This window comes from Acipenser ruthenus, chromosome 26 (genome assembly GCF_902713425.1).
Source record: "Acipenser ruthenus chromosome 26, fAciRut3.2 maternal haplotype, whole genome shotgun sequence".
In the NCBI taxonomy this organism is placed as follows: Eukaryota; Metazoa; Chordata; class Actinopteri; order Acipenseriformes; family Acipenseridae; genus Acipenser; species Acipenser ruthenus.
In genome coordinates this window covers 15934985-15947677 of record NC_081214.1, presented here as the reverse complement: position 1 = coordinate 15947677, position 12693 = coordinate 15934985, and the positions used below count along the sequence as shown (strand labels likewise).

General features: G+C 38.6%; 1 protein-coding gene across 3 annotated transcripts in view; it reads right to left on the bottom strand.

Annotated features, from left to right (window-relative positions):
* The window catches only part of LOC117430693 (angiomotin-like), a 49461-nt gene extending 37180 nt beyond the window's left edge, over positions 1-12281 (bottom strand). Inside the window, exons 1-4 of one of the 3 annotated variants that reach the window (XM_059001136.1) lie at positions 12205-12281; positions 9281-9394; positions 7979-8118; positions 7266-7316 (exon numbers count right to left, since the gene is read on the bottom strand). In XM_059001136.1, the coding sequence (XP_058857119.1) occupies positions 7266-7316; positions 7979-8066 (139 nt within the window). In that variant the 5' untranslated portion in view covers positions 8067-8118; positions 9281-9394; positions 12205-12281. Of the gene's footprint in view, positions 1-1081; positions 1195-2822; positions 3306-7265; positions 7317-7978; positions 8119-9280; positions 9395-12204 lie in introns of those variants that run through there. The other 2 variants (XM_059001137.1, XM_059001139.1) reach the window with 2 other exon arrangements.
* Between the last annotated feature and the right edge of the window lie 412 nt (positions 12282-12693).

The following is a 12693-nucleotide window of genomic DNA, read 5'->3' as shown; positions in this document are numbered from 1 at the left end:
AATTGAGTTTCCGGGCCAAACAAGCTAATAGTTTGATCAAATCTCTTTACTAATCCACACAGACATGTGTGTGATACAGGATTAGTACAGCCGACCCAAAGCCCTACAAAGTAAGCCAAGTTCACATCAGGGACACTGAAATGCTGGGTTCTCAATTAGGAATACTCTAAAATAGATATTTTGGGGGCTCTCCCCAGCAGTATGTGTCTGGGCAGCTGGCATGTCTAACCACTGTCAGGGCAATAGTAAGTTTTTATTTTTTAGTTACAGTATATTACTGCAACTCTTTCAGCATTCATGAGTTGATTTGATCAACTTGATCAGTTGAGTCACCATCCAGCTCCTTCCAGGCTTCTACCCAGTTGTCCCTAGGAACAAGGACTGGAGAGCAACAAATGAGCCACACAAAGGGTGAGGTGGAGCAGCAGGCTAATTCACTAGCCTCTCATGCCTCCACCTCTAGAGCCCTTGGTTTGAACCCAGCTCAATTCACAAGTGAAATTAGTTTTAGGTGGGGATTGAGAGGCACAGGGCAACGGTAACCCCTGATAATACTTCTTCATTTGAGAATCTTCTGGTGACTGGAATGAACTACGTTATGCTTTTGTTCTTGTGTCACAATACAAACAATACATGATATATCATATACTGAATGTATCCACTAAAGTCCAGTTTAAAACATGGCTCTCGCCAACAAAATACATTTAGCTGTACGGTACAGCTAACCTGCCAACAATCTCTGTTTTCAGAGTCATGGGCCACATAGGAAGTACAAAACGCTTCAATTACTACAATTCAAAATCCCACAGCCATCCTTTCCAGAAAAACTGCCATTCCAACAAAAACACATACTTTCCAGCTATCTAGGACAGTGAACTAATTGCAACAAAACCACCCATTTTGCAGAACAGTATTAATATCATACTAGAATTTTTTGCTGAAAAGTGAATTTTTTGCTTAAGTGTTATTCACATGAGGGCTCTTATGGAAGAACAGCCTGTTCCAATTGCGTTCAAGTTATGCATTCAAGTTTTTTGCTGAAAAAGACCTGAAATTAAGCAATTAGGAATCAGCTACTCACCTCTGATTCAGGTAAGTTAACAGATCCATATGTGAGCTTGGAAGACAAAAGATTATGGTTAGTGTACTAGCTTTTCATCTAGGGTCTCTCTCTCAACCTTTTATCTGAATCTCACATCGTTCCAATCTGCTGTCTGAAATCCAATATGCAACTGGACATGTACTGTAGATCGCCTACACTATATGAAGCAGGTTTTGTGTAAATGCCATTTAGAAATGAATTCTTCTACCTCCAATATTGCCCTGATAATAGAATTGATTCACAGCCCTCCATTCTTCCTACAAGTCTCCTGTCCTCTGCATTGGAAGCTCACTCGGTAACCTCCCCCGTCAGCGTGAGCTAGAGAGATCGACTTCTACCCGCCTGCAATCCTAACTGAGGCTGACAGAGCCCCAATTGAAACAGGTTTGATCTTGATCTGCTGCCAGTGGAAACAAAGGGGACTGTCAAGTCAGGACTGAATGGCAGAGGGTGTTGAGAACAGGACTAAAGAGGCCCTCACAGAGCTGTGAGGAGATGCTTCCTTGGGACCGGTGTGCACTCAATTCAACAGAGAACATGGCAACGATTAAACCAAGTTCTGTCTTGTCTGAAAAATGCCTCGAGTACTGCCTGAGGAAAAACCCCTAGAATGGGTGCAGCTGTCTACCAAGGAATATATAATTTCAAGTCCAAGGTAGTTAAAAACTATGATTGTGACAGTTCTCTGGGAGGTGATATATCTATGGTTCACAGGTTCCATGAATAAGGCTTAACATTCAGATTGGAATGGGCAACAGCAGTTCTAAGTGTTTGTCCAACCCATAATGTTTTTTCTCACGGGGACATTATGTTTAATTCAGGTTAGCTTGTACTGTTAGTTGACCTCTAGCTACCTCTGTAAACAAGGACTTGAGTATTTAAATCTAATAAGGAATGTATTCCATGTAATACAACATAATTATTACATCATCCATAGACAGAAGTTAATAGATAGATAGATAGATAGATAGATAGATAGATAGATAGATAGATAGATAGATAGATAGATAGATAGATACACACACTGTACTGTACTAAACGGGCATACAATTGCATTGCATTTAATTATGGTCTGATTGAATTTTGATCATTTAATATATACAGGTACACACACACACACACTACATCATATGTTCAGCTTTAACAATATAGACTGACTGGTTGGGACAATTGTGGTCCAAGCTTTGGAATCTCCTTGGTAACAATACAACTCAATGTTCGTGCGCATTCTGTAGAAAAGGCGCTCTCTCCTGCTCAAACCGCAAACTGGCGTTTTTGGACTGCAGTATAGATGCTAACATCTTATACATAACATATGACGTATCAGAAAACGATCAGAACAATACTGCGAATCCTCTTGCAACAAGGATTTTACACCCCCTAAAATGTTCACGCTAATATCCCAAGAACAGAACTAATATAGCCACGTATTGGCAGCGATTGCCAAAGTCGGCTGAACGTGCACGAGCATCTAATTATTCTCTTCTGCCAATGAGAATAATATTTCTTTAAACATAAATGCGTGATTTAAAACATAAAATACACCAATAAAAGTACATTAACATGATACAAATGATATAGGTTTAGACTTAATATGAAGCGCATCAGTATGGTTTTAAACTTTTACAACAACAAAAAAACAAAATATACCTAAATGGTGGTAAAGATAACAGCATAATCTACTGTAAATTAAATGATCAATATATTCATTTTAGTTTACCTTGTAGTTTCTAGCTCCAGATTCAACGCGTGGAATGTAAAACAGAACTTTGAAGCACAGCGTAATCAAATCATACATTTACAGTGCATTCATAAAACTCATTAACAGACATCTTCAGTTTTTTTTCTGGTAATCCCACGGGTTATTGGTACTGGAAGGCTTGAAAATATGGCTGATCCTCAGATAAAAAAAAGTTACCAAGAATCGCTAAATTAGGAATCAGAATGCTGCTTCACGTTTTTTCTTTCCCCTAAAAATATCCTATCCGCTGATGCCATACAATTCAATAATCTCCTTTTTGTAGCGCTATGAAAATAATGCAAGAAAGACTCCCTCTTCCTTTAAAAACAGCAAAATCCCCTAACTGTGTTCCAACAACTTAATCAAACCACTTCTCAGGAGTTGGGAAAAAAAAATATATATATATAAACTCCCCTTTTGGTTTTCTATGCAATGCTGAAGAAATCCAAAAGTTGAGGATGGGAAATCCCTCCTTCTGAAAGTGCGATTGGAGCTGAGCCAGAGAAACTGGGGTTTGGGTTGGCTTTGTGAAATGTCAGTCTGGCATTCCACAATATGACAAAAGGCTTTTGTACTGAACTTTGACAATTTTCTTTAAAGAAACAGCGCCTCTCTCTAACGTTTAATTGCTGCTAGTTCTCTACCAGCTTTAATCTCCCCGAGTACTAAAGAATTCCTTGCAAGAGTAGTAATCTATCCCAAAAGAGAACCAGCACCAAAAGCATCCAACTGTTGGGCGAATTCACGACGCACTTTTACTTTTTAAATTCCAAAAACAAAACTTAAAAGTTACACATCTTTAAATCAATAACTCATGGGCTGAGACGCTTCTGTATGCCCCTTGGGTATCTGGTAAACAACAAAGACCAATACACACACACACACACATATATATATGGTAGTCTATACTGAATAGCTTGGCCACATTCTTGACACGCAAAGCAACTTTAAAACATATAAAGTTTTTTTTTGTTGCTGGTTTTTTTTTTTTTTGGGGGGGGGGGGGGTTGCAGCCGTTTCAGGTGTAATTCATTATTTAATGGTCAACAAGGATTTCTAATTCAAACGAACACGTTTATTTCAAGCGTCTGCTATCCTGCTGGTATCTGCCCTTTGTCAAAGTCTGCCATCTTGCCCATTGTGACTGAAACGAACGTGCAACAGGGAGATGCAGCTTTTATATATACAGAACACACATCAGGGAATCACTCGCATTACAGATGAATCTGAAATGTAGACACAACCATGCACATTAAAGTATGTAGTGTTTCCCATGTTCTGTCCAAGCTTTCATGCAGTAGACAGATAGTTAGGTCCCTTTATGCATCATGCCAGTGGTGTGTTTTTGTTCCAGTTAAGTCTTAATTTAGTTAGCTGACCCCAAGCAGGTTCAAATAACTAGTTGAGGACTCACTTGGAATAAAGATCTGCACTGGGATAGATCTCGAGGCCAGTGTTGTGCACTAAGCATGATTCAAATGCCTGAAACGAGATGTTCATAACTCAGGGCTGGGAAACACTGCCGCCTCTTGATTCTCCCTTTGTAACAGAGATTCCAAGAATGCAGATAAGAAGCAAAGGGCTGGGGCTGCACACAAGAGAAAGCGACTGGGAATCCAGAGAATGGAAGGCGCACTGATAAAGAGCACTTCAAACACAATCTAACCGATACGGGCATGCAGATTCCGATCCCTGCATTGCTTCTGAACTCTTCATAGGGGAGAACGGTGAAGCAGGGTCGTGCTACAGATCCAGGATCGGATCTCAACATCGCTCTTTTATCAGAGAAAAACAAGTGGAGTCCGTTTGGCTGCTGGTAGCTGATTGATCTCAGAACTTTGTCAGGTTGAGTCTTAAAGGATCTTACTGGTTGTGCCGCAAGACCATTGAAGAATTCATTAGTCCAGCTTGCAACTCTCCCAGCTTGACACAGGAGAAATGTATGCATTTGGTTAGTCATTAAAATGTTTTTGTTTCCAGATTAGCCCATGTTGAACACTGCTGTTCATCCTATCCGAAACTCCAGCCAAGTAAGAACAGATGGAGACAGAACTGCTGTGACTCAAGAGAAGTATTTATGGCAAACAGATCTAAGCAGTCTGATCAAGTAAATAAAAATGTAGCTAAATAAAGACACAATATAAAAATGTCCATGATAAAGATATCACAGCTTCAGCCAACTTTTTTTTTTTTTTTTCGTAAAATGTTTTGGTCCGATGAATATAGTGCATTCATAAAGTAGCATGAATTGATATGCCTGCTAAAATGTTCATTTAATTGCAGGCATTGTAGTGACTGATCAGTTCTCCTCACACGACCGCTCTCTCTGAGGAATGTTGATCACATCAAAGCAGGGGGAGCTCAGATAACACCCAGCTCCACATACAATGAGAAGCACAACACTGTGGCTTGGAGCTTCTTAGATGTGCAGAACAATGAGAGAATTCCAAGCCTGCGGAGATGTCTTGTACATAACACTGTACCACTGTGGGTTGTGAACTCTTCAGATCAGAGAATCTAAGCACAGTCGCACCTGGTCAGTATTGTACTCGGATGGTGGGGCTGAGAAAGTGGAGATTATGATCTGTGTTTGAATCGGGTGTCTGAAAGACCAACTTGGTATGGATATGAGACAGCAGAGTAATCTAATGGAATCTTTTGTTTAGATTCACTTTGTATATCATGTTTAGTCATCACGTCCTGGTAGCTTCTTTATAACTCAGAAGTTTAAAATGGCCGCAGTAAAGTTCTCAGTATAATATGCAAATACACCAGTGAGTAATTAATCTGCCGCCTTGCAACACTCTGCCCCTAGTGGATGTAAGAATGCCAGCAACTAATGCCACTTTGAACAACTGTAGTATTTCTAATATCTACTATGGGTATGGTTACACTCTGGTGTACCTAATAGAAATGAGACATGTTTCTCAGAGCTCTATAGAGGCCACAGCGGTGCTCTTAATTTCTGAGTTTTAAGAAGTCACCAGGATGTGACGACGGAAACAGAAAATGATGTGCTAAGTGAAAGTAAACAATGAGAAGAATTCATTAGTTAAGACGATGCTGATATTTAATATGCCTCCCAGGTTCTTTAGAAAGACCTGTGTAGATAATAAATTAATACTGACAGACACACAAAAAGGTCTCACTGCATTCCCAAGAGGTAATTGAATTCAAAAGTTTTTCCTGTGCTGAATTCCATTTCCGGAGTGGTTGTCGTGGTTATGTGGGATACTCCCCAGTGGGGACTCAGACCACTGAATGCCTGTCTCTTATCCTAAGCTGGTTCTGTACCCAGGCCTCCGGAGGTGAAAGGCCATTACGCCACTTAGTCAACCATTGTGTTCTTCAAAACAGTCACATTCTTACATTTATCAGCTGTTTCCACACTGCTGCCCTCTGTGCTATTGTCCTTCGTAACAGAGCTTCTAAATGTATTCATTCATTTCCTTACAATACACAGATATGACAAACATGTACAAACACACGGCATCTTTCTCAATGTCTTCAATGTTGAAATTAGTTTTAGATCACATTCTGATACCACAGGTGCTGTCTGGTGTGAAATCTCTTCATGGACCATTGAGATATAATAAATCATGAAGCCACTCTCAGCCGATCAGAATGTCAGATTCCAGAACATCTTATGTGTTACTGACACATTTTTTAAAGCCATGGGTAGCATCATTAACCGTGTATTGTGAGAGTATGGGTTGTTACCTAGCCAAGTTGATGCAAATAATTGGGGTAGCTTCAGATCAAGAGGAACCAGATGAGTATAGAAGGGCTGAAAGTCCTCCTCTCATTTGAAAAAAGTTATGTTCTGTTTTAAAACCCAAATCCAGGGCTGCAACCACTAAATTCAAGTACACTGCAAAGTAAATGAAAGCAGTGCAAAGAGATCAGCTAACAAAGTACACTTAGACATGTTGTAAATGTTTCATGTAAAACATCACTTATACAGCAGTGTGCACATGTATTAGAACACCCCATCCCATTGCTTCTGTTGTTTTGATTTGTTGTGCATATGAAATCAAAGCACTGTAACTAAATCCTGGAAAATAGTCTAATTCATGGCTTTAATAGGCCACACATGGAGTTCATTTAAAATAGTAAGAGAAAAGGAACACAGCCACAAATGGTCAAATGCATGAGACTTTTTAGAAGTTGTTGCCTAATCAAATAACATTTTCATGCACGAGTGCCTATTGTTTTTATATCACTGATTACTGAGTGGAAATTGAAATTCTCACACCCAGAGGTTATCATGCAGGTAGGTATAAATGGATATAAATAACACATCTTGACTTGTTCTAATACATTTGCACACTGCTGTACCTTATATAGAAAGGGGACAAATATAATGTATATGTGCAATTTATCACTTACATGCACATACATGTACTGAAATATGTATCTTACCTAAAGATGAATCAGTGATTTCCAGAAGATCTTGACCACGGACATAATTTTCTGAAAAATAGAAATATTTAAAATCAGAAGCCCCCTTTCTTTACTGGCTTGACAGCGATGCTTCACGAGCGGTTTACACCAAATAGATCTCCCAGTTTCCTAATTTCTCCATTAACTACAAGGACATTTAAACTTCTAATAGATGCTGCTTTCCAGAGTTGTAATTCATGGCAATCCAGTTCTTTATTAAAACAGCAGCTTGTTACAGTACTGCAATCAATAAAGTTGTATTTCAAAACAGTTGACAGTGCAAGCATATTTTTTCTTGTCCATAGAGTGCCCTCTGCTGACATATTAGACAACGAAAATCAAGATAAAATGAAATACAAGTTTAGGTGAAAAACAGACAGACACACACAAGTGATCCTAAGCACAAGAACATGAGCCAGTGATAATGTTGCAAGTGCTAATTAGATATAAGAAAACAAAGAAGTGAAACATTTACACATTTCTAATACCCTGTGCACTCCTAAATGATACCCCACCCTTTGAAAACGTGTGTGCATATGGTTTATTAGGCTCATTCCTGGCAAGTGGAATAAAAGTGGTGGCTCAGACCCAACTGTAATAAAGTTAACTTGGAGGTATTTATCAAGTGTGACTTATCAATCATCAGGTAGAAGGTCATACAAAGACAGGAGGCTGTAAAAAAATCCTTATACCCCAGAAGGTAATGGCATGGTCCCGGAAGCCAATGTGACTGAGCCAGTTTGCCACGTCCTCTGGGCTCCAGTCCTCCACTGCGGCCATCGCTGCTGCCTGTGATCTGCCTCCTGCAATCCCAGTTCATACTCCAGTCCTCCTGGGACAGTGAAGGAATACACATTCACCTGCACAGCCTGGACAACAGCATTCAAATACACTTTAGAGTAATGGGCCGCCTTCACATGACTGATGAATTTATCATGCAAATGGATTCAATGCCATAGATTCTGTAATATATAAAAGCTGCATCTCCCTGTAACATGTCAGTTTCAACCACAATGAGCAAGACGGCAGGTCTGACAGACTGATAGTGTGTGGATAGGCTGTTGGCAGCTGCTTCAGTATCCAGTTGATTGGTTAATTGATTAATACACAAAACAAGGAGAAGAAAGGGACAAGCAGTGCACGCTGATACAGAGGGTTCTCAGTATTGTAAATATTGCCAAATGCAATCTGAATCGTCTATTTGCTCAGAGTGTATGAGAAAAGATTGAAGACTGGTGCAAACTCATGGCAGTATCGTTTTCACTGTGCAGAGTGCGACTAAAAGACAGACCGATGGACAGACATGATCAGTGCATAAGGATCCCCATGTTTTGCATTTGACCCTAGAAAGGCAATTACTGAACTGTTGGTTCATATTAATGTGCCTTTAGTCATTAAATATTGAAATAAAAACAACATTTAAAAGAACACCAGACTCAATGTCTCTCATTACCAACACAGCTGTCATCAGGGATATTCACACTGGTGTTGAAGGTGAGACTGATAATCAAATTAGTCTTAATCTCTAGCCTGCAGTCTCACATTTGTGACACTCGCATCCATTGTGGGATGCTGAACTAGGGCTAGTAAAGGTCTTCATCAACTGGTTATGCTTAAACTTTGACTATTTGATGAAACAGAAACAAGAAAAGGATTTGAAATCAAATAACATGAATGACGCCAGAGTAAAACAATAACACATTTTTTAAACCCTTAAATTTACCATTTACGGTTAATTAATAATAAAAGTGGTCATTAAAACACTTAAATATTTAAAATGGCATTATTTAACATCCCCCCCCCCCCCCCCTCTGTGCAGGGTATTATTGACTCAATATTTCCCATTTAGAAAAGGTCTTTCTTGCGCTGTGAGTTGAAGCACACCTGAGTGCACATCACAAAGCTGCCTGAATGAGATCTTAGCACCAGACAGGGCTCTATTTCTCCCAAGGGGAATCAGTCTTGCTATTGCATCAGCTGAGACAATACCCTACCTGCTCGTGAGCGCTGAGGTGCTGGTAGTAAGACGCATTCTTGATCAGCTTTGCATTTCAAACGAAGCAGCACATTCGGTTCAGGAGCACGCAGGAATCAAGCTGACTCAGATTCTGAATAGAAACAGACAGTTACAAGGTGAGTCTGAAGAGCAGAGGTGCTGTTATAAGAAGGGATGTTGTGGACTTGACTTTCTGGCACCAGCAGGGAAGGCACAGTCAGGTGTCCGACATGCAATAGACCATCTGTCAGTTACATTCAACATGGTGAACACAATACCTGCCTTCAATCTAATCCAAACTTTTATCATAGACCCTATTTACCATTGTGCTGTAATGAAAAGATCAGAAGCAATGCTATAGTCCCACTTTCTTTAATGACACCTGTTTCATGTTGTCCTTTTACGCTCTTAGATATTTTTTATTTGCATAATGTTCTTTTTACTGGGATAATAAACTTAAATGAAGGGCCATTCTCATCTTAACGAGGGCTTTCTGGTTGCTTTTCAGTGTAACTGCATATCTGTTGATTGTACACATGCTGTAAACTATGTATCCAATAGGTTAATGTAGACTGTGATAATAAGACAAATCTACATTCCTTTAACCCAATGCTCATTTGTAATTTGTAATGAACTTGGTTATATCATTATAGCACTGAAACTAGAAAACCCTGTCCTAATTGAGAATTGGTTGACGTCTTGAATAATAAAAAGGAGTCAATTGGTTCTATGAGAAGTCTTTATCAATGTCTTTATTGTTTTCAGTACATCCTTGAAAATGTTTCCTTGTAACCTGATTCCAATTTCAAAAGCTGGCAAGAAAGGTAGGCCATTTTAATTCACATTTTTAAATTGTCCTTTGTTTAACAAAGTACAGTCCTTTGTAAAAGGTTACTGGCTACCTGAATTTACATTTTTTAATGTGTGTAATTATTATTATTATTATTATTATTATTATTATTATTGTCTATGCCCCTTACAACATTTTAAATTGAAAGTATTGAAATCAATGGTCTTTTAGTTAGCAAACCCTGCTACTGTGGATTTCTAGGGCTTCTTTCTGATTATTGCAAAGCTTAAAACTAAAGCATTATACACAATCGACACAAAGTGTGCCTCACTCACACTTAGAAACAGAAGTTTAGGACTGCAATGTATAGAATAGTTTTTTTTCAGTGTTTCTTTTAGCGAGGATAAAACGTCATAACATGTAAGTGGAAACATTTTTTAAACACTTGGAATAAAACAGTGTTTAATCCTTTGTTATAAGCACAAGAGGTGGCCCTGCTTGACATCGAAATCAACATATGGGCAAGCCAAGGGTGACAGAAATGCTGCTGGAAGGAATGTCTTGTTGAAACTGACTAGTATTCCTGTCTTGCTATTGTATGTCTGGGTAGCATTTAACTTATTCAAGCAGGAGACAAAGGCCAGCGAATGAATTGAGTTTTCCATTTTCTAAATCACAGATTTCAAATTCTTCATATCTTCAGGCACTCTAATTAGTAGATGCGTGACACATCATGGGCCAAGATTACATTTTTTCAAAACAAATCCTTTATCTAAATTGAGAATTAGACTTAAAATTGAAGTTCCCTGTATGGATTTATTAAAGACTTGTAACATAGAAAGAAAGCTGGCTCCTATAATGAAAACAAAATGGACAGTCAGCATGGTGTACTTCAGGGATAATGGCATTGCTGTAGCATGTAACGAGGTAATAATGAAACTATTCGCTAAAGCTCAAGGCCAGAGCTCACAGAGAGTTTAAGAGTAAGGTTCAAGCGTCCATGTGAAGCGCTTTATCAGTAAGCTGTGCTTTATTTGCTGTCGTGGAATAGCAGAATGGGAGAGCAGTGTCTGGCTGTTGTCTTATTTCTGACAAAGTACAGTGAACCGAATCTAAACAGTACAATGCTTTTGAAGTTCCATCAATCAGTTTGTCTTGGCAAGATGCAGAGAGCCAGCTAATGTCGTTGTGTGATTATAACACAGAGTGCCGACAACGTTTCATGAATTCATGTTGTGGAACACATGCTTTTTTACTCCAGCTCTCATGGAGGCTTTTGTATAGAGGATTAATGTTCTGTAATCTGAAGCCAATGTATAAAACGCAAAATCAAAAGGGGAATTTTCAGGAATGTCTGCCCATGCAGGCACATGTAAAAATGTCAACATGAAAGCATTAAAGATTTCTCTCTCTTGAAATGTAGCTGGAATGTCTTTCATCTTCCTTTATTTGTTTCAATCACATCCTACAAACAATGACAGTCTACAGTATGTCTAAACAGAAGTGCAAAAGGAGGAAGAATACAACAAATGTAAGGAGATTAAACTTAAACTATCAGGATGTAAGTGAATTGCATTGAAATTGTTACTGTGTCTTGCAATGTTTTTACTGCAATTGTATATATCTTTATGCTTTTGAATTTGCTTCAAAACAGTGCTTTTTAAATGATATGAAAACTGACTGCGGAATTGAATACTGTAAAACAAATAGAAAAACACTTTTATATTAACTCTATATAATACACAGAGCCACAGCACAGGATTTGTCTCACATTACACAAAGTACTGTACGTACCAACACCTTGCCTTTTGTTGTTCTCCATTTACCTAAGAAGCTTAAATTCAAAGTAGACTGTGAATGACACAGCCCTTTAAAACAACAATCAAAATCTGGCAAGCACTTTGAACTTGGAACCAGCAATAACTGAACAGGACAATAGTTTATTTGAAATTCGAACTGAACAGGCCTGTAACCACAGACTGTACAGAAGCACACATCCGTCTTACCAGCTGGTTTGCCTGTAGGCAGCCTCTCCTTGAAAACCACTGGGTTAGGCTGGATCAACAATATGGTTTATAAAATATTGTACAATAATTCTGTATTTTTCAAATAATACAGAGGAAAACATTTACCTGCTTCCAAAACTTCTCTATCAACCGTCCAGGTGTGTCTCCAACAACATGTGAGCTTGCAGGTAAAGGAGTGGTTCTGGTGCATTGTGGGAACTGTAGTTTTAAGACTGTTTCCTACAAACAGCTTTGATGTAGCCAATTATAGCCATGGAAATAATGACTAAGGTAAATTTTGCAGTTTCCCAAACTGTAATTCTGTTTTTTTTTAACTTGCTACATTGTTAAAATCTACACATTTCTATCACTTTTTCAGAAGTTCAGTTTTTTTTCTAATGTACACACCCTGAATTTCTTTATATCTGATAGTTTGGCTCTTGTATCAGATGGAAGTGAGGTCACATTTGAGATTTGTGAACATTATAACATTATAACCTATAACACAACCTTTTTTTAAAAAAACATATAAACTGCAAACAAAATGACGGAAAAAGAAAACCAACTGAAAGATGCTTAACTGAAGAGAAGAAAAATCAACAAGGAAATACAAAC